Source organism: Mixophyes fleayi, chromosome 12 (assembly GCF_038048845.1).
Source record: "Mixophyes fleayi isolate aMixFle1 chromosome 12, aMixFle1.hap1, whole genome shotgun sequence".
NCBI lineage: Eukaryota > Metazoa > Chordata > Amphibia > Anura > Limnodynastidae > Mixophyes > Mixophyes fleayi.
In genome coordinates, this window is record NC_134413.1 from 20900245 (window position 1) to 20927862 (window position 27618).

General features: G+C 38.5%; 2 protein-coding genes across 4 annotated transcripts in view; both read left to right on the top strand.

The window, feature by feature from the left end:
- The window catches only part of PPP2R5E (protein phosphatase 2 regulatory subunit B'epsilon), a 73526-nt gene extending 67194 nt beyond the window's left edge, over positions 1-6332 (top strand). For both annotated transcript variants that reach the window (XM_075192459.1, XM_075192458.1), the window contains exon 14: positions 772-6332. In XM_075192459.1, coding sequence (XP_075048560.1) covers positions 772-871 — 100 coding nt within the window. In that variant the 3' untranslated portion in view covers positions 872-6332. The remainder of the gene's footprint in view (positions 1-771) is intronic.
- Positions 6333-18963: 12631 nt separating this feature from the next.
- On the top strand, positions 18964-25916 carry GPHB5 (glycoprotein hormone subunit beta 5). 2 transcript variants are annotated; one of them, XM_075193606.1, is made up of 5 exons: positions 18964-19110; positions 21076-21119; positions 21281-21349; positions 24299-24524; positions 25628-25916. In XM_075193606.1, exons 4-5 carry the CDS (start codon positions 24321-24323, stop codon positions 25814-25816), a joined length of 393 nt encoding a protein of 130 aa, XP_075049707.1. In that variant the 5' UTR covers positions 18964-19110; positions 21076-21119; positions 21281-21349; positions 24299-24320; the 3' UTR covers positions 25817-25916. The 2 variants fall into 2 exon arrangements, with proteins under 2 accessions (XP_075049707.1, XP_075049706.1); XM_075193605.1 differs by lacking the exon at positions 18964-19110 and having other exon boundaries at positions 21042-21119.
- The last annotated feature ends 1702 nt before the right edge of the window (positions 25917-27618 follow it).

The window sequence follows — 27618 nt, forward strand, 5'->3', positions numbered from 1 at the left end:
TGACTTGGGGTGTTTATGTATAATTGAAATGTAGAAATGTACAACTGTTCTACTCTGTGTGGCAGATAAAGCTTATATAGCTCTGAAAGAACTCAGCATGTCAGTGCATACAGTATAAGTTATTCATCTATATAAATCAAATTGATATAGCTGGACAGAATGGTCTCGCCTAGGAATGAGCAAAATGTTCAAGTGTGTTCCACAGAATATTCACCTCATTCAGAATTTCGCATGTTTGTCTGTCAGAATTTGTCCTTAAGTGACCACGATTCCATCCACACCTCAGGACACAATGATTTGACCTTCATCATCCCAGTTCTACCTATACACTATAAATGCCACAAAATGATAATTACAAACACAGTTTGTAATGGCCGTTTCTGAAAAGCATAAGTTGATCTCTGTTGCATCAGAGAACATCGCATCTCAGAGAAACAGTCTGCACTGCCACGAAATTCCATGTGTGCAAAGTATTTTGTTTATAAAAGTGCCCCTGTTGCCTGCAAATAGTGGCGGTAGCCATATTGTGTTCTCCAGAATGCAGCTGATCCATTGGCTAGGAGCTAGGGACACCATTGTGGCACTTTATTACCAGTGTTCAGGAGGCATCCGAGCGAGTTGATTGGCTGCCTTCACGAATGTTGGTTCTAACCACAATATGGCTCCAGTGTGTCCAGGTGGACCGGTGCACTTTAAGTCGTGACAGGCAGCATCATGATTTTCTGGGTTAGTGATAATGAAGTAATTCTATCCTCTTATTGTGTTTGCCAGTGAGAAGAAAAAAGAAAAGGAACGGGAAGAACTATGGAAAAAATTAGAAGACCTTGAATTGAAGAGAGGTCTTAGGAGTGATGGTATTATCCCGACTTAACAAAGGAAATGACTGCATCTTTATCCTGTGGAGTCACTTGTATGTAGTAGAAGATGGAGCAGCAGTTTTCTGTATTGTGCAACTTTACAGTAGATAACATTCGTTTCATTATTACAACAGCACTGTATATAACTGTCTAAGTAAAGAAAAAAAAACAAACAAACAATATATTGACTTTAATCCAAAGTTTGGACACTAGATGAACTTCTCAGAACTTTGCAAACATAATCATTGTTTCTTTACATCCTCTTGGATCTCTCAATGAAATTTCAGTGTCAAAATTCCCATTTGTCAGACACTTGGTATTCCTCATTGGCAGACAGAGTATCACAGTGTTTCAGATCCAGGAACCCTGATTAAATTTAGCTTCTCTTTCCGCTAAACTGTTTAAATCTATTTATATAGTTAAAAACAAAAAAAAAAATGGCAAAAAAAAAAAAGCAAGCATAAATTCTAAGTTTGCAGAACATCCCCCTTCTCTGGATACCCTCCCTCCTCCCTCCCCTCTTGGTATTTTTGTTTTTCCTTTGCACATTTTCTAGAGCTGAATGTCTTTGCAGAACTGTTTCCTGTAACGGTTTTGTGTACTGGTGTGTGTGTGTGTGTGTGTTATATATACATATATATTTTTTTTGTGTAAAATACCAGTTTAGCTCTGGTGCTTATTTTCATTTTGAATAATGGGTATGCATCAAGAGAATACAGCAGGGGGGCGTTCATTGGGCGACCGTATGTCGCAAATGAGCTTTGCGTTCTCTGTTTTATCAAACACTGTCGACTATGGAAACCCAACCAGTATTAGTTGTACCTGCTACACCATTGCAACACAACACAGGGCTGTTTTAGAAACCTATATATTTTAGCCATTAGTATCCTACAAATTTTATTGGACCATTTTGAAATAAAGAAAAAAAAAATAAAAAACACTAAACAGTGCAAACGGGACAAGGGTGTCGGAGTGGTACTGATTGTATTCAGAGATGAACAATAGAAACAGTTTGAGCTGTTTTGGAAGTCATTGCCTTATTTTATAGTAATATGTATTAATAAAGTATTCCAGCAAGAGAGGATGTGACCTCTGGGGAAAAAAATAAATAAATCATGTTGCAGTGTTTTTGTGGACTTTAGATCTTAGTGTCACAGTGCCAGCCCCGCTGGAGAGGTTTGTCTGCAACATCAGTCTGCATTTTCACCTGGATGCTCCTTCTTAACTACTGTATTTACCATCAAAAGTGGTTCTTCAAATGCTACTGAAAAAGAAAGAAATTCTGGAAATTCCTATTGTCCTGAGTATTAATAAAGTTTAAAAATGCTTTTATATCAAAGGTGCACTGTGACCAAATTGTTTAAAACCAAGGGAGGACTGCTAAACATCTGCCTTTCACTAGCAAAAATATATCATCTGACTATTTTGGCAGGTAATAAAGGTATATGTGATTATAATATATCATTGACCAGAAGCATCAGTCTCAGGATTTATCCGGTCTGCTTCTTGGTGTTTCGTCTAAATTCACGGGCACGTCCAGTGATTGGCAAGCAACCGTATTTATATCCAGTTTGTCCACACACTTATTTCACCAAATCAGGCAAAATTGGTTGCTTTGCACTAGGGCCAAACAGTCAGATTACCCGAAGGCACAACTTGGACGATGACCGAAAACTCGGTGAGGTCGCGTTTATCGCACAACCGTATTTTCTCCCAGTCCCGATCAACTTCCGTTAATTGCTAGTCAGATTTTGATTGGGATCAGTGGGGGTTTTGTGCTCACGTGGCCGATTGGGCTAACCGTCTATCCAAATGTCATCTTTTATGGAAACCTTTAGGCCTTTTAATCAAGGTTAGTTTTGGACTGTTCATCTGGGCGTTTCCTTGGGATGGAACAGCGAGCGCTGACTCAACTCTTAATGGAATTTGTTTATTGCAGTAAATGGGTCACCATGGCATAAGACTACGTACGTCTGTACTTCCCTGTGACGGCTCTTTTATTAGTTTAGCAATGAATATCCCGGGCTATTCAAGTTTTGTGCAAGCAAATAAATAATGGGGAAAAAAAACAATTGGTGCCTGGGCAAGCCATTCAGTGCAATAAGCTCTACTCCATCTGTACATATATTTTGTTGATGCTGTCATAATGTTATATATGTCAGGACTTTTGTAATTTTAGATATATCTACAGATATATTTAACATACACCCATATCAGTGAATTGATAATCCTGAAACGTTCAGAACCACACGCTTTAAAATTTACATATGTTCTTTAGCAATTTTAGAATGTAATAAGTTCTTTGCATTATTTAGGGATATTTTTTTTTTCCTGCTGTATATATTTTTATTGAAACATTTATGTTACGTTTTAGCAGAGGTTCTTATTTTCTGTGTCCAAGCTAAAGTCTTTAGAAATGTTCTTTCCCGGTTTTTCCCGTGCAATGTTTCAGGATTATCAGCTCACAATGTGTAAGATTATTCTTTAGGAAAGGAAGATATTGTGAACTATGTTACTTTGTACATAATGCTGTTATTTCTAAAGAATCGGCTGTAAAGTGAAAATGTAAACATACACCTAACTGTACGGCTTAGTATAAATATGTCTTTGAAAAAAAAAAAAAAAAAAAAAAAACAAGTAGAGTTTTTCGCTGCCATATTGGCTTTTGCTGAAAAGTACATTTTTAATTTTGTTCTATTTTTATTTTTAGCATCGTCAGAAGCATGTGTAAAATAGGGAATTACAATGCAAACTACCCGAGATTTTGACAACTTTGAGGTCTCGTCTTAATGAGGGACTTATGATATATGTGGGATTTTGGGTGTGACGTTAGACTTGTTCTCACGTGGTGAAAAAGTAATACAATATACCATTCTATAAATGTAGAAGGTCTTTACAAAGAATTTAGTACAATGGATATGAGGGGCTCCGTTTGCTGCTTTGGTCGCTCTTTCAGGACAAAGTTTATAGATTACTACTGAAAAGATTATTTTTCATTTCCATGTGACCTTTTCAGAGATAGATCGTCCGTTAGGCAACCTAAGCTCCTGCCTAGGGCACAGCTTACCTTAACCCGCTGTAATGTTTTGGTTTTGTTTTGTACCGAGGGGCCCCAATGTAGTCTAACCTGTTTTTATTGGGCAGGTGGGGGGTTGTTTGTCAGAAAAAAAAACAGGGGGAGAAGGGATGCCGAAATCCGTATCTTGTTTAGGGCCCATGGGTTCTTCATCTCTGGACCTGTTAGGTGCAATGAGAGCCTCATTGAGGATGACCAGTCCATCTGTCTCTGTCGTCCTGTCTCCATAATAAAACATCTGATTAGGCACATGTGACTTTAGTAGTTAATACGTTTAGGAGTTATACCATATCCTACCCTGCTCATTAAGTACCATCTACTAGCCCAGTTTTGCTAGAGTAGACCATGGAAATTTGAATATCCGTACTTCCAACACATAATGAAAAGAGGATGTGACAGGAGTGTTGGATAAGGAGTGTTCAGAAACTGTGCACTAAATTTTGTATTCTGCTTGAGATAGTCTTGCCTTCTTGGTAGCCCTTGTGTAAACTATTATAGAATAGATGGGACCTTCGTACCTCCGGTCCTCTGGGACTCTGAGAACCAGGGGTGAAACTCTGGCATAGGTTGTGGGCCGGCAGCTGTTAAGGTACACATTAAAAAAAAGTATAGCCGTTTTATTTGCACCCTTCTAATGCCATATTTTGCAGAAGCTGCCTTAGGGCTTCTCTTGCCTAAATTGTCACCAATGTAGATTCTCTGACTATTTTCCTTTGGAAAAACGCAGCCCCCCTACTGTACACAACCGTTTATTAAAAAAGCTTTTTTTTATCCATTCAACACTATAAAAGATAAACCAGTGTTCTCCCCAGAAAATGTTTGAGGGTATTGCCCACATCTGCCAGGACTGATCAGACTGGTGGTCAGTGGTCTAACACACTGCTAGCTGTAGTGCTCACATAGTGCCTGTTCTAATAGGAGAAACAATGGTTTATTCTTTTATAATAGAACACTGTTGAGCTCCAAGAATTGGGTGGCAAGTAAAGACAGCTGGGGGGGGCACCCGGGAATTAGGTGAAGGGGAGAACACTGGGTAACAACATAGTTTCAACAACGTATTCTAATTTATTGCAGATGTATCATGTAAAACTATTTCATCTTTGCATTGGCACAGTCAAGAACCTCATTTTGACCCATTCAACTGTGACTCAGGTGTTCCCAAAACCTGTCCATATGTTTCATGTGATCCAGTGTTATGAAAGTCTTTTATTGTGGAATGCATACATCATTAGACACAACAAGCACTTTTAGATGTAAGGATCACCTCGTATACATAAGTTTTATTGATGATTCCATAAAGCATCACGTGGTGTGAAATTCACTCAAGTAATGAAATTGTGCTGGTAGTTTTCCTGCCAACTTTTTTCCAGACCTCTGGCAGTGAAGAGACGGCTAGTTGGAGTCATTGGAGACAGGTAACGGGTATAGATTGAATATGCAAACCTCCAAGTTGGGAGGATAAGTAAGCCCACACACACACTGCACTGTTGAATTTGGATTTGCCTAAACTGACCGGACATGTATTAACAAATCGAAGACTTTCTACATTTATTGTAGATCAGTTTTGGTATGTTATGGTTAGTACCTATTTTGATTCTATTGTTTTTGGTTTGGTTTGTTTTTAGGGTTTGTTTTTTAATTTTTTTTTTTTTAATTATTTTTTTTTCAATGTTTGTCCCAAAATTGTGTGGAAACTCTTACCTCCAACCCTAAATGTTTATGTAACTTGTACGCATCTTGTACACATAGGATTTGAAAAAGCTTAGACATGGCCTTATATAGCATGCTGTGTACTTAATGAGTGCTCCTGTAGAATTCCATTATATTGTACTGGGTGTTGATGATTCTGACTCTGCAGGAACATTGAAATTGATGTGAAGCGAACACTTCTCATAGCGGTGGGAGAGGGTTTTATACAGGTCCATTACCCACATTATTTTGTTTTACATTTGGTGTCGCAACATGTTTGAGAAACGCCCATGTACATAAGGCCTAACTGGCAGGACAGACATACTCTGCAAAAAAAAAAAAAGACTGACCTGTGTTAGTTTAATTGTTATTCAATTATTCTCTCTTGTTTTTCCTCTATTTTCCTCGCTTTGGTTTACATATATGGTCTTGGTTCCCACCCAACAATCACTCAAGACTCTAGTGTATTCTTCCTGTATAATAAAGATAAATCTGACTTTATCATGAGTCACAGTGGAGCATAGACATGTTTATGAAGAGAATGTGTAGCTTGTTTATGCTGGTTTAACCCTTGTTCATCTACACTGCAGGAGTGACAGATGCAAAGTCATAAAATTGGAAGTAAGTTTGTTCTAGAATTGTAAAATATTGTCTATTGGCAAAATTAGGTGTGTGGTATTTTAATAAAAAACTGAATTTAAAATGCAAAACTACAGCTGCAGTGTTTTTTAATAATTGTTGCATAGCCCAGATGTGACCATTTGTAGTAGAGAAAGTGTGTTTTATTCATAAAAATAATAATTACCATCATTTTTACTAATAACTAATCTCATTAATTATTGGGACGTAATGCAATTTATGGTTTATCCGCTATTTTTGTTATGTCAAATTTACCTAAGAACCTGTAACATCTCAGATGTTCTAATGAGGGAGTTTTTTACTCAACCTTTTTAAACATTTGTCTTGTACCTCTATTGACACATGACAGGGGCTCCCAGAAGAGACACTGGCGCGTTCCAAATAAGAATCTTACTTGCGCAGTTTCCTTGTTTGACTGGATTCTCTACCACCCAGGTATCACACATTTATGGACCTCCACATACAATAGCGCACAAATCCGTGTTAGTCGATAAATTCCCACAGTTCTATTCAAATGTATTGCAAATATAGACAAGTCATTTATGTATCAAAGACACAGACAAAAGGACAAAATATTTTACTTTATAGAGGTAACTCGGATCATATACATGGTACATGTAATCCTTACATACATTAGATTATAGTGTACCAGTCAAGATATTATGAGATGTTCCTAAACCACTCTCGGACATGGGAACAGTTAGTGTGTGTGTGTATGTATAACAATAGAAATTATGTTTGTTTGTGTGGCATCAGTCTTTCTTCTCTGTGTATGTGTGTCTATATGTATATGTTGGGAGAGAAAAAGAGAGAGCAAGCATGCATGAGTGTGTTATGAGTGGAGAGGAATGTGAGCATGTGTGAGAGTGTTACACACATTATCTCTTGTCTATGTGAGGAGGAGAGAGCAGTTGTGCAAGCATGCATGAGTGATAATGTGAGCATTGATAGAGTTAGGTATGTAAGCAAGGGAGGGAGAGAGAGCATGCGTAATAAAGCACAAGAGTTAGCCGGAAAACATGAGAGAGAGATGGATACCAGGACAGCCTCCAATAAAGATTAGGTAGGGATACTATACTGTTTAACTCTGCAATAATGAGATTATAGAGTATGGGTTAATTGCAGCATTAGGATTTGACAGTAACAGTATATTGCAGGTTTATGGTAATACAGTATTCTGTAGATTTAGTGTTAATACAGTAACAGTATAGTTAGGGTTAATTGATTGTAAAGTAAGGGTTAAACAGTAACAATATATTAATTGCAGAGTTAAATAGTATAGAAAAGGCACCAGGAGAATACAGAGTGCACAGGGAAGCATGCTGAAGGAGTCCTGGAGGCAGGTGAGTATTTACTGTAGTTCAGTGGCGGAGAAACTGAATGGAGATGGGACCTGGGCTTATAAAGTCCAGGCCTCATTCTCCCAGCTGGCATCTGTATCTAGGTGGGTGCAGTGAACTTCACTGCACCCCATAAACTGCACTTATCACTCCTGGCTTGTGCTGACGCATCTTTATAGGTATGAGCTGGGTTCCTTGTGCGCTTGCAGTTGGGTGCATGCCTTGGACAGAGTTTGTATAGTGAAGGCGCACGTGCACAGGCCGCAGACTGCAACAAGCGGCCATTATGGGAATACCGCAGTAATTCTCATGGCCTAGGTTCCAACCCCCTGCAAAGATGTTTTTGTGGTGGGGCGTACACAGACACTAGAACTCTGACATCTTTCACAGTCCCCCTGTTGTCTGAAACTCAACACCTACATGTTGGAAATTTACTAAATATTACTTGTCCTTATCTCAATTTTGTCAGTACTACCACCTACTTACTGATGTAGTGGCACAAATCTAACACTTATGTCTATTAATGGGGACAAGAAAATTTTTAATCTTCAAAAGTCCACAAAACAGAGTCCTTGAGAGTCCCATATATAGAAAATCCTTGCGAGTATCCGTAAATAGAAGAAAAACCTTCCATAAACTCTGTATATAGAAGAAATAACTTTGAAAAAGTCAATGCAAAGTCCTTATAAACTTCACTCAAATGCCTTAGAAATTCCGTAAAATCTTTGAAAGATCCTTTTAGTTTCAAGTCCAGGTGGATAGGAATTCAGGAAGAGGGAGAGAGATAAATCCCAGTGATTTACTTGTCCTCTTCCTACTGACTATGGAGGAGCTATGGGGGGGGAGAGAAACTGTTTGGATCTATTTAAAAAAATAAATAAATGCATGGGGTCCCCTCTTCCTAATGATATTAACCCTAGTGCTGCCGGCATAGTTCTGGTTATCACAAAATGGGAGGGGGTCGTGGGGTCCCCATGATTTCACCACCAGCACTAGGCAAGCTAGCTGGGGCTGGTGACACTATAGCTGGGGAACTCACGGCAGGGGGGTCCTCCTGCCATAATAATAAACCAGCCCCATGCTGTACAACACGGGCTAATTCCCTGGGGAGTGTGGTCTGCAAAAGTGAAGCCCCCCCCTCTAGGGACACCCAGCCCGATGTTGGAAGAACTTGGGCTCTTCCGACACCCCTGAGTGGTGGGTGTAGGGTAATAAAGTGTGTAAAAAAAATAAAACTATAAAACACTATTTTACTTTGTGGAACTACAAGTCCCAGCCAGTTCAGGCTGCCATCAACAGTCTGAGTATGCTGTTGTTTGTAGAACTACAAGCGCCCAGAATAACCATGGCAGCCAGGGCATGCTGGCATTTGGAGAACCACAAGTGCCAGCATGCCCTGGCACACAGAGCCCACTGAGCCATGTAGTTCCACAAAGTACAAATTTAAATAAAACACACCCCTCTTTTAAACCATATTACTTTATTAAAAAAAACAAAAATAAACCTAATCTAAAGTCTAAATAAATAACACATAATTTTATTAAAAATAATAAATCCCAATATACTTAACATCTTATGTCTCCATCTGTAATCAATCCTATTTTAAGTTTTTAATCCATAATGCTTAAGACCATAAAAAAAAACCATTATATTCCCAGGTCCAGTAGTTGTCCATAAAATATCACATTCCCAGGACCAGTAGTTGTCCATAAAAAAGGCTCAAAAAATATTCCATAGGTACTGAAAAATAATCTTTTCTTCTGTCTTGAAGCCCAAATAATCCACATGATCCTGCTTGGCAAAATAAAAAAAAAAAACATACAGCACAACGTAAAACTTTGATCCTCTATGGAAAATCAACCTGCGCAGAATGAATTATTAAAAGACGCAAGGTCTATTTATATGTTGGGGGAGAATACATTGACTCTATTCCACATATGTATTGTACGTATCCTGAAGTGTATTGTCTCTGTCTTAATACAGCAAGTGTCGTTCCGCTTATAGTTGAATATGGACGTATGAATGCCTGACTAACATACGTTTAAAAAAAAAAAAATGCACAATACATTAGTTTTGCGTACCTTAATGAATCAGGCCCAATGTGTGTAACTGCAAAGTGCCCTACGCAAATATTATCCTGTATATACACATTTTTTTTTTAGAGAATCTAGTTCAGAACCTTTGTGACTTAGTTAAATAAAATAACTGGATAAACATCTTTTAGATAACCCAGGCTAGTTCATTAAGTATATCTGTACTTGAGACACACTACAAGGTACTATCAAGATGGTACCGGTGCCCTAGCATCCTTGCAAAAATATATTCTGGGACTTCTACTACCTGTTGGAGATGTAACCTGGCTATCGGGGCACCATTACATATCTGGTGGGACTGTCCAAACATTCGACCATTCTGGGATGGGGTTATCTCCATATCAGAAGAAATTATGCAAAGTGATATTTCAGAGAATCCAACTTCTGTTTACTAAACTTGACTTAAGCTGGATACACACTGATGATATTATCGAGCAGATCACATGATATGCGACTGTTTGGTAAGATATCGCAGTAATGTGTATGCTGCCGTGACCATATTTTATTGTACCAAATTGCATTGTATAATTTGATTTTATAAACTTCTCTAACATCACAATCAACGGTGGAACGATGTCGGGCAAATATGCAAGCATATATGCACTACGACTTACACTGTAGGCGGCTAGCTATAGATTGTGCACGGGGTCATGATCTTTTCAGAAGATGGTTAGGAGATGAAGATCACAGATCTGAAGGTAATTATGTATGTGTGTAGGCATAAATCGGCATGTTCATCCAGTCTTTGGTAAAATCGTTACAGAAATTCCAAAGTAATTATCAGTAGCTTTACATTGGGGTATAGGATGTTGCAGGTAAGAAAACAAAGCCCTTTGGGCTAGATTTACTAAGCTGCGGGTTTGAAAAATTGGGGATGTTGCCTATAGCAACCAATAAGATTCTAGCTGTCATTTTGTAGAAGGTACTAAATAAATGAAAGCTAGAATCCAATTGGTTGCTATAGGCAACATCCCCACTTTTCAAACCCGCAGCTTAGTAAATCTAGCCCAAAGTGTATTTTCTTACTCTCTCTTATATACTGTAACTTGCTGCTTCACCTATCCCTTGCAGCCTTACTAAAGGTTGCAACCAGGTTATAAATTGTCAATTCGAGTTATAGTGCCACCAAATATTAATTTAGCACAACTCCCATTAGTTTCACGTCTGTACTCTGCATCAATCGGTACCTGCTGCATGCATTGTGTTTTTTTTCTTCATTCAGAGTGCTTCTGGCAAGATATTCTGAATTAATTCTAGATGATATAAAATTTGAGGCTTTTAATGTTTGGTAAAGCAATAATGCTTCCATGTGTATTTAACATTTGTAACTTATACATACAGGGACAAAGGTCCGCTCCTACAGCCGCCTACACGACCGGTAACATTACAGCTGCCGGACCTGCAGTCCTCAAGTACGTACCTACCTTAAAGCATCCTGTGTCGTAGAGCAGAGAAGGGTGTGTAAATACGTTCCTTGTTGACTACGGGTGTATCTTGAAATCCGTTCCTTGTTGACTACGGGTGTAAGCAGTGCCTGTTTCCGTGAAGTTTTACTACTCACTGCAGATACGTGCCTTAATGACTTAAGCCCACTATGTGCAAATGGATTAATAAATGCAAATGGCAAAAGAAAAACATGTAAGTTTATTTCCCCATTAATTATATTATTTTCAGGTTTTTTTCTGACATTTTCAGGACATCCCTATGATTGAAAATATGTCTCTAGCATTTATAAATGAAACCCCCCCCCCCCCCCCCCCCCCGTAATATACATTTACACAGTGGCAGATGGAGTCCAGCCCATTGGAACAGTTCTTAAGAGAGTATTTGTTTGGCTTAATTGCCAAGGAAAATGTAATGTACACATAAGCTCTGTACAATTGCTTCTTACGTTTTTCTTTCAGAATCATTTTAATTAGCCACTTAAACGTTGGAAATCCCTGTTAAACTAATTCCGTGGGATATAGCGCTGAAGAGAGCGAGGAGTGCTGCTATTAAACGTTGGAATGAGTAAAGTAATCTTTTCAATTCATTTAAAAAGAGATCAAGCACACAAAGAGATGATTTACAGAGAAAAGCCAGTCAGCTGAAGAGATCAGGGCGGCCGATTAGCACCAGAACAGGCCCTGTTTAATGAATAAACACCATCTTTAGAAACCTGTGATCCTGGTAAACATACATTGAAACAGAACTAGCCCCCACAGTAAGATGACAAAAATAAACCAAAGTACTGGTACAAGAAGGATTTGTACATCATTAAACTTCTACAGTGTCTGTTGCTGGCCTTGGACTAAACAAAAAGGAATGACAAAATATGATTTAATTAGATGGAATAATGTAGACAGTTTGATTAATTGTTCATGTGTACATTTGTATCTGTTCTACAAGGGTGGAGGGGGTATTGAATTAAATTTATTCTCTACTAGCACTTGGTGCTCTTAATTAGATCTGAACACAAAAATGGAAAAATATGTAAGATTACACACTAGGGGTGTTTGTATGGAATAATTAAGCATGTTGAGCCATTGTGCTGCTTGCAATTAGTGGTGGCTTGATCGGAGGCGTGGAGTCTACCGACAATCCGGGGTGGTCAGCAGGGAGCCCTTCAAGGGAGTGACGGGACTCCATACTTGAAACCAACAAGTTGCAGCCCCCAGAAGTAGCCTCACTAAGCAGCAGCTAGTGATACAGAAATAAGGGTGAATATACAGTCCAAGGTCAGGGGAGGAAGAATAGGTTCAGAAACATTACTAAAGCGAACGATCAAACTCAAGAACAAGTCGGGCCAGTATTGGATGGTCATCATCATCATCATCATCATTTATTTATATAGCGCCAACATATTCCGTAGCGCTTTACAATTGGGGACAAACGTAATAAACTAATAAACAAACTGGGTAAAACAGACAAAGAGGTGAGAAGGCCCTGCTCGCAAGCTTACAATCTATGGGACAATGGGAGATTGACACATGAGGTTAAGTATACATTTTGCATCTTGGCCCAGCCAGACTGCAAAGGTAGGGTGACTCATAAGCTAAATGATCCTGTCACACAACAATGTTATTCCGGGGGTAGTTGTCTTGTGTGAAATTGTGTAACAGGCTAAAGGTAGTGAGGTTAAGATGGTGGTTGAGGAATATTATAAGCTTGTCTGAATAGGTAGGTTTTCAGAGAACGCTTGAAAGTTTGTAGAACAGAGGAGAGTCTTATTGTGCGAGGGAGAGAGTTCCATAGAGTGGGTGCAGCCCGAAAAAAGTCCTGTAACCGGGAATGGGAGGATGTAATGAGGGTGGATGAGAGACGCAGATCTTTTGCAGAACGGAGTTGCCGAGTTGGGAGATATTTTGAGACAAGAGAGGAGATGTATGTTGGTGCAGCTTTGTTGATGGCCTTGTAGGTTAGTAAAAGTATTTTATATTGGATTCGGTAGAAGACAGGCAGCCAGTGTAGAGACATACAGAGTGATTCAACAGAGGAATAGCTATTTGCAAGGAAAATCAGTCTTGCCGAAGCATGTAAAATAGATTTTAGGGGTTTGAGTCTGTTTTTGGGAAGACCAGTAAGGAGGGAATTGCAATAGTCAATGCGGGAGATGATTAGTGCATGAATTAAGGTTTTAGCAGTGTCTTGTGTGAGATATGTGCGGATTCTGGAAATGTTCTTTAGATGTATGTAACATGATTTAGATATAGAGTCAATGTGGGGAACAAAGGATAGGCGTGAATCAAGGATTACACCTAGGCAGCGAGCTTGTGGGGTGGGATTTATGGTCATGTTATCAACAGAGATAGAAATGTCAGGTATGCTCTTGTTGGCGGGTGGGAATATTATTAACTCTGTTTTAGAAAGATTAAGTTTGAGTTGACGAGAGGCCATCCAAGATGAAATGGCAGAAAGACAGTCAGTTACACGGGACAACACAGATGTCGAGATATCAGGAGAGGATAGATAGATTTGGGTATCATCCGCATAGAGATGATACTGAAAGCCAAAGGAACTTATTAGATTTCCAAGAGAAGCGGTATAGATAGAGAACAGCAGAGGACCTAGCACCGAGCCTTGTGGTACTCCAACTGATAGGGGAAGCGGAGCAGAGGTGGCTCCAGAGAAATTAACAGTGAAAGAGCGATTAGAGAGGTAAGATGAGAACCAGGATAGAACTGTGTCTTGAAGACCTAGGGATTGCAGTGTTTGTATGAGAAGAGAGTGGTCAACGGTGTCAAATGCAGCCGAGAGATCAAGGAGAATTAGGAGAGAGTAATGGCGTTCAGTCTTAGCAGTGATCAGATCATTAACAACCTTGGTCAGCGCAGTCTCTGTGGAGTGTTGAGAACGAAAGCCAGACTGAAGAGGATCCAACAGGTTGTTTGCGGAAAGAAAGCGTGTGAGGCGAGTGTAGGCAAGTCTCTCTAGAAGCTTGGAGGGGCAAGGGAGCTGAGAGATGGGACGGTAATTTGAGAGAGAGTTTGGGTCGGAGTTTTGTTTTTTTAGAATAGGAGTAATCACTGCATGCTTGTATAGTGATGGAAAGATGCCAGTAGAGAGTGAGAGATTACAGATTTGAGTTAGAGGTGAAATGAGCACAGAAGACAGGGATCTACCAATTTGCGAGGGAATAGGATCAAGAGGACAGGAGGTAGAGTAGGAAGATAAGAAGAGCGTAGAAATTTCCTCTTCATTTGTGGGGTCAAATGAAGAAAGGGTGTCAGAGGGTAGTGGGAAGGAAATGAGCTGATGGCTTGTTGAGGAAGAGGATACCATTTCTAGTCTGATCTTGTCAATCTTGTCCTTGAAGTAGGAAGCAAGATCCTGAGCACTGATAGTAGATGGAGGGTTCGGGGTGGGAGGATTGAGAAGATGATTAAATGTATTGAAAAGGCGTTTGGGGTTAGAAGCCTGAGCATAGATAAGAGATTGAAAGTATGTTTGTTTTGCAGTGTCCAGAGCATTTCGATAGGAGTGGTAGACAGAAGTATATGTGAAGAAGTCATTAGAGCTTCGAGATTTACGCCAGTGACGTTCTGCTTTACGGGACAGTTTTTGAAGATTTCGTGTTGCTTTGGTGTGCCACGGTTGACATCGAAGTCGACGTGTAGTATGAAGTGTCGCTGGAGCCACTTGATCAAGGGCCGTTGCTAAGGTTAGGTGAAAATGAGGTACTGCCATCTCAGGGGATGAGAATGTAGAGATAGGGGAGAGAAGGTGTTGGAGAGAGGTGGAAAATTGTTGAAGATTAATAGAATTAAGATTTCTACGAGTATGAGGAGGCTTGGTTGAGTCAGACAGTAGAGAGGTTAGAGCAGTGGGGGTGAGAGTGTAGCTGATAAGGTGATGATCCGAGAGGGGGAAGGGTGTATTAATAAAATTAGAAACTGAGCATAGTCTAGAGAAAACAAGATCAAGGCAGTGGCCATCCTTATGAGTAGATGATTCAATCCACTGGGAGAGGTCAAGTGAGGATGTTAGAGAGAGTAGTTTGGAAGCAGCTTTGGAAGGTGGGTTATCAATGGGGATGTTGAAGTCACCCATGATGATGGTGGGGATGTCTGAAGATAAGAAGTGAGGGAGCCATGCAGAGAAATCCTCAATAAATTGTTGGTGTGCTCCAGGGGGACGATAGATCACCGCAACACGTAGGGAGAATGGATTAAAAATGCGAATAGCATGTACTTCAAAAGATGTGAACGTGAGTGATGGGACATTTGGTAGAACTGTGTATGTGCACTGTGGGGAGAGAAGTAGTCCAACCCCACCTCCTTGTCTGCCTTCAGGTCTGGAGGTGTGGGTGAGATGGAGGCCACCATGTGAAAGTGCTGCAGGTGAGGCAGTGTCTGATTGCATAAGCCATGTTTCTGTTATTGCCAGAAGGTTGAGGTTTTTTGAGAGGAAGAGATCATGAACGGAGGTAAGTTTGTTACAAACAGAGCGTGCATTCCAAAGGGCACATTTAAAGGACTTGGGAAGAGAGGGGAGACAGGTGATGTGTTTGAGGTTTGCTATAGAACGGTAGTGTTCTGATGTATCTGTGTGTGAGGAGTGTGGGGGACCTGGATTAGGTGATATATCACCAGCTAATAGAAGCAGAGTGAGCGAAAGATAGGCAAGGGGATTGTAAGATGTGTGGCCTTTTATTTTCTGGCGACAGGTGGAGGCTGTACTTGTTAGAGATAATAAATAGGACAACAGTTCATGGGTGTTAAATAGAGGTGAGTGGAGTAATGCAGGTGCAATATGAACAAATTTGTGTGTTGGTGGAGGGGTGAAAGATGACACAGTCCTAAAGATCATGCCATGAAATGAGACTAAGAAAAGCAATTTGTGAAACATTGTGATAAAAGGGGTAAAAGCAAAAAGCAAGGGTATTTTAAGAATTACCTCTTAGCAGTATTCCATATAAATAGACAAGTAGTGCTGAAATAGGCTGTGGCAGATGTTGCTTATTGCTGGGAGTAAAAGCAAGTCAAATGTAGTCCAATGTTTGTCTAACTGTGCATTTTCGTCCACTTTGTGAGAAAATCCCACTTAGTGCAGAAATCACACACGTCTAACCCCACATACGTCTCCCCATAGAATGAAGCTAAGATGTAGTCAGTCTAATTTAGGAATACACTACAGATGTGCTAATTGGTCAGCTAATCAAAGGAAAAGAAAACATTTGTGGGAAAGGATAGAGGCCAGATACCTATCATAAATTAGGCAGCAATAAAAGACTGTGCCAACCTAAGTTTAAACAGATAACAGTTTCCTATAACATACTTAAACACAGATTGCAGGGATGAAATTCACAGAATAATGATCAGAGCAGTAGTAGCAGCATGGATGAACATACTTAAACACAGATTGCAGGGATGAAATTCACAGAATAATGATCAGAGCAGTAGTAGCAGCATGGATGAACATACTTAAACACAGATTGCAGGGATGAAATTCACAGAATAATGATCAGAGCAGTAGTAGCAGCATGGATGAACATACTTAAACACAGATTGCAGGGATGAAATTCACAGAATAATGATCAGAGCAGTAGTAGCAGCATGGATGAACATACCTGAAGATGAAAAGAGAAAAGAAAGATGAGGATTAGTTGCTGTGTTGTCTAACTGCATTTTCGTCCACTTTGTGAGAAAATCCCACTTAGTGCAGAAATCACACACGTCTAACCCCACATACGTCTCCCCATAGAATGGTCAGGAAGAATAATGTTTAAACATAAGGAATGCAAGCAAAACTTATTGCTTAGGCTTTAGAAAATGATCTGAGTGAGTATAAATAAAGGACATTGACTTCACAGTTATGTACCCAAATGTGTGCTTACCAGTCACTGGGAGAACCTAAGCAAGCTTGAGTGTATAACCTGCACCTATCTATCCATGACTATATAGAACTCACCAGAGAGGACCAAAAACACAACGCCGGAGGAGATAGAACCCCAAGGACACGTTCATTCTACTAAATACAAAAATAGACAAAACACTGGTGATACCACTGATTCAAACTAATTCTATGAAGAACCACTGGGGAGCGCTCAGGGAAATAAGTTACTTATTTAGGTTCATTGTATGTTTCATGCTTTTAGAAGAGGCAATATTTCTGATTATGTTTTACCATCCCACCTTGTACTGGATAGAAATTGCCACCAAGGTGGGCATAATGCGCTGACAAATAAGGAATTCCCAAAATTCCATAAAAATGCTGCGTCCTATTTGTGGTTTTAAAATTTAAATATTAAAAAAGGTGAAACAAAAACAATTGTAAGATTCCTGCTGTACAAAACGCTGACAGAAGCTCATTTACTTATCGGAGTTTAATCACATCTACTGCCAATATATTACCAGTCAGGCACATTTCTGGGAGTACTGAGACACTTCCCAGCGATTGGCAACTGGCGAAACTGCTATTGCTCATAAAATATTTAGCAATTTACTTTATTGCTTAATAAAGCCACCCTAGTATTTTGTATTTTGTAAGGTTATTTGGCAAAATATTGTCATTCTTCTTTGCATTTTATTTCAGTCGATCAAGTAGCATAAATGCACCAACTAATATAAACGTCAAATACACAAAGGAATTCTAAATAGACAAATAAGAAAAATTGTTGAATTACCAAAAACAAAACAAAACCCACCTGGAAACAAATTTGCCCTAATAATAATATCTGTCTAGGACGATTTACATTTCCACACTGAGCTCTTAATAATTAGGTAATTAAGTGATCTTGTGAGTAACTGACTTTAATGACGCACACATGCACGGCTGACTTCCACCGTACACACTCACAAATTACAGGTATAGTGTTGCTTTTAATTTGGGATATATGATAGAGATTTGTGGGATTAGTAAGAATATGTTTATGGGGGGGAAAAGCCAATGACAGCCTTGAAAAACACATCCTTTTAGTTTGATGTGATGCAAACCTTCTTTTATTTATCACCAAGGCAATCCAGGGAAAAAAAAACAGTTGTATAAACACCAGAACAAAACACAGGAATGAATTTCTAAAAGACTGGACAGGAACAATAGAGGAGTTGATAAATTAAGCTGCCATGATTTTAAACCCACATGAATTTATTATTATCATGTTCTATCATAGGACTTAATTCTAAAGGACAGGATTATTTGAAAGTGCTCCTTACACATCAGGCTGTCATTAAATGTTCCTTTTAAGAGCCTATTAGTGTAACCTGTGCGGCTCTGAACAATTTACCCTTAAGTTGTCTATTGTGAAACTTCTATTTTTGGTCTGTACAGAAATGAATTTACAGATAATTAAATCAGAAAAGTAACAGTTCAGCTGTCATTTACCCAAGGCTGCATCACAAATCAGCAGACAGGAGTTTACAGAGCCTTAAGAAATTGTCTTGCTGATTTTCTTTATTAAAATAATATAAATATATATATATATATATAAATAAAAACACAACAAATACAGTGCGCTCAAACAATTCTGTTAAACCTCAACAGGGTATAAATATAGAAATGTTTAAGTAATGTCCGTGCTAAATAGTCCTTCATAAGCACTGTTCCCACGAACGTTGTCCGCACTAGCAGTCACTGGTCTGCGCGTCTTCCCCTTCACTAACCCGATCTCCACTATATATATGTGTGTTACATTGTTACGATGTTACACTGTAACAATTTTTAAAACAAATATATACTAAAGAATAGTTTTATTTTCCTCTAATCATATAATCTTTTCTTGGTGAAGAGTGCAGTCAAATCTAATTACAAAACAGGAATTGATGTGAGCATTACCCCAATTAAAATGGAACTAAAATGTCACTACTTATCTGATAGCCGTTGCCTTTTTTAATTTCCCATTTTAGGCTCGGCGTGGCTCTCTGCAGTCTCTCAATAGACCGACAAACATGATACCCACTGGCATAGAAGAAAATAGCATAAATCACAAATGACTGCAGGTATGAAATATTCCTGAAATTCATATTGATGCTGCAAATAACTTTTATATAATACAATTAGCATTTTACCTTCGGTGGTCTTTTACATGCCAGAAACAAGTATTTATTTGATACCTGAACACTATGGGCCTGATTATCAAGGAACGGAAAGTGTACTCAATTGGTGTTTTTTTTTTTAAATTGGACATAAATTACATGCAGGGACGGCCGTATTCAAGTTCAAGAGGTTCTTGGGAAATGCTTCCATTTGAATATAGTTATAAGTACACTCTGGTACTTGCCGTATGCTCACAAACAGAAAAATACATTTATATATATATATATATATGGTAATATATACATACATATATCATGATGTTCTTAATGTGTACTGTACATAAAATGCATGAAAATGCTCTTAACCGCAAACACATGTTCTAGCATGCATGTGTGTCTGTCATCACTATCAATCAGCACCTGCACCTGCCCTGTAGCTGGCGCAAGTGATGCAGCTAAAATCACGTACCTGAGAGTTGCCCAGACCTTGAATCTGATGAATGTGCATGCGCGCGACCTCAGCACGTCATTACTGTACACTGCCTACGTGCATACGCTTGTTCCCTCCCCCGTTCCTTCCTTCAAATCATGAACTTGAACTGTATGCACTTGCAGTCCCTTTCTGAGCATGCGCAGAGCAATTTCACGCAAGTTATGGCATGCAACGGGACTTCTGTTCGAACATGAATCAGGCCCTGTCTCTCCATCTTATTCTGTGTGTAGTTTCTCCGGTGGTACTCATTATTACGGCTATGGGAAGGCCGACATAGTTTTAAACGAAGCGACAATAACTATTGCTATAAGAGCGATAATAATAAAAAGCCTACTTACTATATAACAGATAATACCATGGTCTTATCTGTGAGGAGTTTGTATGTTCTCCCCGTGTTTGCGTGGGTTTCCTCCGGGTGCTCCGGTTTCCTCCCACATTCCAAAAACATACTGGTAGGTTAATTGGCTACTAACAAATTGACTCTAGTCTGTTTGTGTGTGTGTGTGTGTGTGTGTGTGTTAGGGAATTTAAACTGTAAGCCCCAATGGGGCAGGGCCTGATGTGAGTGAGTTCTCTGTACAGCGCTGCGGAATTAGTGGCGCTATATAAATAAATGATGAGGATAATAAGTTTTTACAAAGGTTTGAATGGGCGGGCAGTGTAAGATCCGAATGGGGTAAATAGCTACAGTAGGAAATAACGTCATTTAGCATACATAGAGTGAAAATGACGGTTTTAAAGCGGCGATACTCATAACCCACGCCATGTATAATGCAGTACAGATGTGGGGTCCGAGTATTGCCGCTTTAAAACCAGCATTTTCACTCAATCTATGCTAAATGATGTAATTTCCTACTGTAGCTATTTTCCCCATTCGGATTTTACACTGCCCGCCCATTCAAACCTTTGTAAAAACTTATTATCTGTTATATAGTAATTAGGCTTTTTATTATTATCGCTCTTATATCAATCGTTATTGTGGCTTTGTTTAAAACTATGTCAGCTTTCCCATAGCCGTTAACCCGCACCCCACCTACTTTATCAGTTTATATACTGAAATATATGAAAACAAGCTCCTCTGCTATTTATCAACACAGCAAACATCATTTTAGTAATATAAGTTGTACTATATTTTTAAACGTCTGTCTGATCATCTGATCAGGGTGGTGCTTTTTTAAGGATTCGGAGTTGTTTAGGTTTTGTTTGTTTGCATTTTACAATTATGCTCATTACCGCATCACAAAATTAAAACTTGGGTAATTGGATGTGAAATTACACCACTAACCTCTTTTTATTTTAAAATTAAAGCCTTGCTGAGGGTTAGTTTTGTGTGTATATGTTTGTGTGTGTGTGTGTGGGGGGGGGTCTTCCGAATTTCCGCTTGTGAATGCATTTGTGAAGATAAGAATATCATCTTTAATCCCTTTCACTTTTAGGAAACCTCTTGTCAACATGGTGTACTCTAGAATGATGTCAGTAGGTAAGTCATCTTTCTTTGTTTCTACGAATGATGCCCTTAAAAAAATAATTAATAGGCTTAGGCGAGAGGTTTGTTGTACATGTACAGTGTTTGACGTTCCAGGTAGTTCATGTAAGGATCTGCCTTAATTTGCTTTGATTGACAGCACCTTCTATATATAGGTGAGCCAAGGAGTTACAACAGAGAGAGAAGATAGAGACAGAGAGAGGACACAAAAGTTGATGTGACAGGTCTGACAATTCTTATTTTTAAACTTTGTTGGTGTATTTTCATAGTAATTCTATACAATTAATATTTTATATTTTTTTTATGCAATATCGAAGTTTTGTTCTTTTGTGGTAATTACTTTAATATGCCGGTGTAACATTAATTACATTTATAAAGCTAGCAGTTGGGTTTTTATTGTTATACATCATTTCTTTATATTTGGGTTACTTTTTTATTAACTTTGTCAGGTTTTTTTGTTTTATTCTTATTTTTTTTTATACAGTGGCACTATTTTTTAGTTCAACTTACACCTTAAGGTTCAGTGAAACCTCACTACACATTAAATATCCTATTGTCGTTACTTTATTTTAAGAGCAATAATAATTATATGATGATATAAAATCCAAAAATTCCTCATGAGTTTCAAAAAAATATATTTTATTTTACCTTTATGTATATATGTATGTATGGATGTATGTATAATATATATATATATATATATATATATATATATATATATATATATATATATATATATATATATATATATATACACAATTAGTTGCCACAGATTTCTGCAAAAATATGCAGTGACTTTTCGTCTGGATGAAATAGAACAACTCTTCTATAAAATAAGTAATTTTAAGTTCACAGTCTAACTTTAACATAGTTACAGGGTATAATTGTTTTCAAAGCTTTTCATAATGATGCTTTGATACTGGTAATATAACTAATAGAGTGAGACTAAAGCCTTTCTGAAGTCTTCCATGGATCTAAGTTACAAAATAAATAGCTAGAACATATTATTGTATGGGTATATAAAATTATGTAGTTTAAAAAAATAACTATTTTCCAAAATGTTGCACAAATAATGTCTCTGGTAAGTCTGTAACTGTTTGCATTTAAGGCATATCCCCCTCATCCTCTACTAAATGTCTTTGTGCTGGCAATGTGCATGCTCCATGAAAGGGTTTAACATATGGTTCTAGGAGTCTGGATGCCGATAGGTATTTCATATTATACTGACTATAATAGATTGAATTCAACATGTCAAGTTCTGGGGAATCTTGTTTCTGCTTTTCAAAAGTTTGATTTACGTAGTGACCATTGTAGAGCATTTTAATATTAAATCTAACAGACTTAGCCAGGGAAACCACTCTGTCGACCTTACCTAAATCATTTAATTGTTTATCATGCTTTTAGAATAGTATAGATTTTGTGTAGTATTAGCTTGTAGCATGAACATAAATACCTGTTTTGTTGGGAAGTTCTGCACAGAAGTCAATAAATTGATAGCAACCTTGGATATTAAGGGGTAAATTTATTAAGCTGTGGGTTTGAAAAAGTGGAGGTGTTGCCTATAGCAACCAATCAGATTCTAGCTGTCATTTTGTAGAATGTACTAAATAAAGGATAACTGGAATCTGACTGGTTGCTATAGGCAACACCTCCACTTTTTCAAACCCACAGCTTGAGAAATATACCTCTAAGTTCTTAATATGTATCAAGCTCTTCCTCCTACATCTATGAAAAATCTTATTCCCTAATCCTGGTATAAAAACTAGATTTCCAGAAATGTTAAGTAAAATGATAATGTTGGTTGTTTTTGCAGCCTTTAGCAGATGAACTGTCAGAGCTTTTCAGTATATTTTATTAAAATGATTTGGTGTAACTCTGATGAAAGAGACTAATTTCTAGCATGTAGTAAATATTCCAAAGTTAGGGAATCATAAGTTCTCTTTGCTTTGAATAGCTAATTATTATGTTGTTTTTTTCCCAATTAATCTGTAGCTATGTGTAAAAGTACCACTATGTTAAATATTTTAAGATTTGGAATGACTACTTTTCTACTTGTTTGAGATTCTATCAATTTTTTTTTGTTGTTGTTCCCAATCCCTTATAAAGTTAGTAAAAATTCTATTAATAATACTGATATGAAAAATCTGAAAGCAAGATAGTCAACAGTAGATGTTTATATATAAGTCTAGGGATGATGATTATTTTAATCATTGCAAAGATATTGTTAAAAATATCTAATAAAGGGATTGTGACATGCTGGGTTCTACATCCAAATATTTAATTTTTGTATTTGAAATCCTGAATGGGTGAAAGGTAGTTCGAGACAGATGCAAATATTCATGGTCTACAGTGGTAATATTTTTGATTTGTTAAAATTAATTTTATAACTTGAAAATAATCAATATATTTCAATAATATTTTTAATCTCTGGGATAGATTCATCTGGTCTCGATGCAGAAAGCAACATGTCGTTTGCGTAGAGGGTTCTTTTTATTTTCTGTGATCCCATCTCCGTCCCAGAGACAAAGTTCTGGTAAAGTGCTACCGGCAGCGGCTCTAAAGTTATGTCACCCCTCCACTGAAATGGTTCAGATACAAATCCATTACCACTTTAGCTTTAGGGAAGTCATACATATGGGTCAAATAACTAATAAATCTCCCTTTAAGTCTAAACTTGATCCCAATTAATCGGATTAAATGTTTTTTCTTTTCACATATGTAAGTTTAATATAGATTAGTTATTATTTTTTTTAATACATATTTTGTCTGATAAATTATACTACTTAAAAAGGAACAACTTAAAAAAACATATCCTTATGAAACCGCAGGTAACAATATAAGAACTTAAAGATGTTTTTACATCTAAAATACATCTGGGGGTAAATGTATCAAGCTGCGATTTTCTGGCAGGTTTGAAAAGTGGAGATGTTGCCTATAGCAACCAATCAGATTCTAGCTGTCATTTTGTAGAATGTACTAATTAAATCATAACTGGAATCTGGTTGCTATAGGCAACATCTCCACTTTTCAAACCTGCTGGAAACTCTCAGCTTGATACATTTACCCCCAGGTGTAAAACTGTATAGTCGTTCCATCGAAAATATTTTCTGATTCCTCCACCATTATACACAATCCCCCCTCGTCTTTTTACTAACTTAAATTGTGTTCTCCAGGAAACCTTTTGGCTCTCAGACGATGAATCGTAAAAGTGCGACCCCGATGTTCTTGCACCTGCTGGTTTTAAATTGCTGCCTCAGCACATTTGCCGTCTCAAACATCAGCCTAAAAACATTCATTGGCTGTGCTGTGCGTGAATTCACCTTCTTAGCCAAGAAACCTGGCTGTAAGGGTCTACGCGTTACCACTGATGCCTGCTGGGGTCGCTGTGAAACTTGGGAGGTAAGTATCTTAATATATTATCGGGGCATGCAGTTTTAAATGTCGGTATAATTATTATTATTATCGTTGATTTGAAAGGCGCCACAGTGCTCCACAGCGCAGTACAGTAGGGAAAACAGTAGACCTATAAAACAGGGACATACAAGGTAGACAAAATAAAATATAGACAAAGGGTATGGAGGACCCTGGTCATTAGAGAGTGTACGTTCTAAGTGGAAGAGGGCAGAGCTGAAACAAGAGGAGCAAATGTGTCTTAGAGTGAAGATTGGGATAGTTGTGAGGGTGCATTAGTGTGAATACTGTAATCGGGGATAAGGTCACCTCTAAAAAGAGATGGGTCTTGAAAGAGCATCTAAAGATTTGAAGGCTGTGGGAAAGTCTGATTGAGCATGGTAGGGAATTCCATAAGTGGGGAGCAGCACGGGAGAAGTCTTGTAGGCAGGAATGAGAGGTGGTTACCAGAGACGAGACAAGGCGCAGGTCAGAGGTAGATCTAAGTGGGCGGGAGGAAGATTATATTGATAAGAGATTTGAGAAGTATGCAGGGGTAGTGTTGTAGAGGGCTTTGTAGGGAAGGGTGAGTTAGCTGAATTGGATTCTGGAGGACACAGGGAGCCAGTGTAGGGATTTGCAAATTGGTGCAGCAGATGTGGAGCGGTGGGAGAGGAAGATCCGTCTTGCAGCAGCATTTAGGATGGATTGGAGTGTGGACATATGGGTGTCAGCAATGCCAGATAGCAGGAGGCTGCAATAGTCAAGAATAACTGTTTCCTTCTACCATTTATAACCAAGATCAAATCCGTTACATCGCCACAGGTCGATTCCATGATATGAAAGTTATTTTTCAATGATTCATTTCTTTTAAGTTGTTCTAGCTTTAGGTTACATATAATAAATATATAATATATAATAAAACCTACACATATAAGTGGTTTAAAGTTTTTGTTTGACTTTCTATAGCATTATTTTGTACATACAGTTATCTGTGTTGTAAGTAAATTAATTATTAATGCTGCTGGTCCTTTAAGTTATGAGCTAATATAACAGCGACACAGCCAAAATGTTTCTGTGTAACACACTATACGTCTGTTTTCCTGTATCAGAAACCTATCCTAGATCCCCCCTACATAGACGCCTACCATAGGGTCTGCACCTACAATGAAACAAAGCTGGTTACGGTGAAACTACCAAACTGCAGCCCCAGCGCGGATCCTTTCTTCACGTACCCTGTGGCCATCCGCTGTGACTGCGGTGTGTGTTCCACTTCAACCACGGAATGTGAGACTCTGTAAGAAGACGCAAGAAGATTCTGCTGCTTCTTAAAGTGAAGCTGTAACGTATTATATGTGTGGTTTATATTTACTTATTTTGTTAGATATGTGCAATAAAATATATGAACAGATGTTTTTCTCTACAAATAGCCTTATTTCTCTCTATATTTTCATTCATTTATCAGTAAGACCTGCTATATTGCTTTCTCAGCTTTCTCCACACTATTTTATGGGCTGAGAGGCTACCGATTCACTAGGAACTTGTGACATTACTGAAACACTGTGTGCCTCACGGGTCTATTTATCTATATGGCAATAGGGCTGGTTTTCTATCACACTTATTGCATACTTATCAACTTTTCCTCGCTGGCTTCAGGGAGATCCCGGGGGAGGTGGGCGTGCGGGGGCGGGGCTTGACGGATCACATCATTTTGGCCCCACCCCATAAACTGTGTCACAATTTTGGTCAATTACAGCAGACGTAATATTTACATCATTAAGCCACGCCCCCCACCGCTTATCTATTGCAGGGGCGAGAACTGGGAGGTTGCCCTGCTCTCCCGGGAGGTCTCCTAGAAATGCGGGAGTCTCCTGGACATTCCGGGAGAGTAGGCAGCTTTGCTTAAAGAAAAGCAGCTAATGAATCTCTAGAGACTGACGTGTCTTTTACATTTCTCTCTCCATTACTGAAGTCATGTTGTCTTACCTGTCAGTCTTTGATTAAATCATGGTCTCCATGAAAATGGCCACCTCCGTAGGCATCAATACATGGACATAGGACACAATTTCTGAACTGTGTCATCATGCCACAGATGGCGAAGCCAATCACGTCTTGTACTGAGTCGGCATCAGGGAGAATGCCAGACTCTTCAGGGAGTGAGGGAGATCACCCCTAGTTCAGGGAGTCTCCCTGACATTCAGGGAGAGTTGGCAAGTATGAGTTATTGCAGCAACAACCACCTATCCGTAAAATCAGACACTGGTCCAAACTGGTAAGAGTTAAATTACTACTTTGTTGGGTCAGTCTCCAGGGATATGCATGTGTATGACCCGGCTAGCTCAGGCTTTCAGTTTCATTTAGTGACCCATAAAAAATGTATATAGATATTTATTTAAAACAATTCAACATTATTGAAAAAAAGTCTCCTGAGATGAAGGAAGAAGGATCCATGTTAAATAGGCTTCCCTTATGAGTGGTGACCCCTTGGTATACCGGAGGGAGCCCCACCTCTAGTGATAGTGACTTTTCACCCATTAATAAATAGAGCCCTCAGTGATGTCATCGGTTGCTAGGGAGATGATAAGCTGCATTCTCGTGAATATTAATTATAAGCGATATATTCTAAAGGATCAGTTCCACTATGGTTCAATGATCACTGAAAGTGGTAGGCTATTGTGTTTTTGAACAAGCAACTGTAGAAGGGTTTCATCAATATATATATTGTTTATAGCATACACAGTATTTAAGGTTTGATAAGCACGTTATTATCAGAATAATGTAGAGAGAATAATATGAGCTATATATGAATGCATACAGTTATATGAATAAATATTTATGTACCAGTTTTTGCACTTTGCCCCTCTAATATTTAAAACAGGCTTTAGGTCTCATTCAAACATATGTGCTGGGAAAATGGGTAATATGCATGAAATCTAATGCTCAGTCTTAGTGATGTGTTTGCTGTGCGCTTTACATGTTCTGAGCTGCGTTCTAAGATATTAAATGCAGCGTTACAATGTTAAAGTGCAATGATGGGAGACAGCCCATAGGAAACCATGCATCCGATTTTAGTGCTATTTCCAGGAGTTAGCGAGTGTCCAAA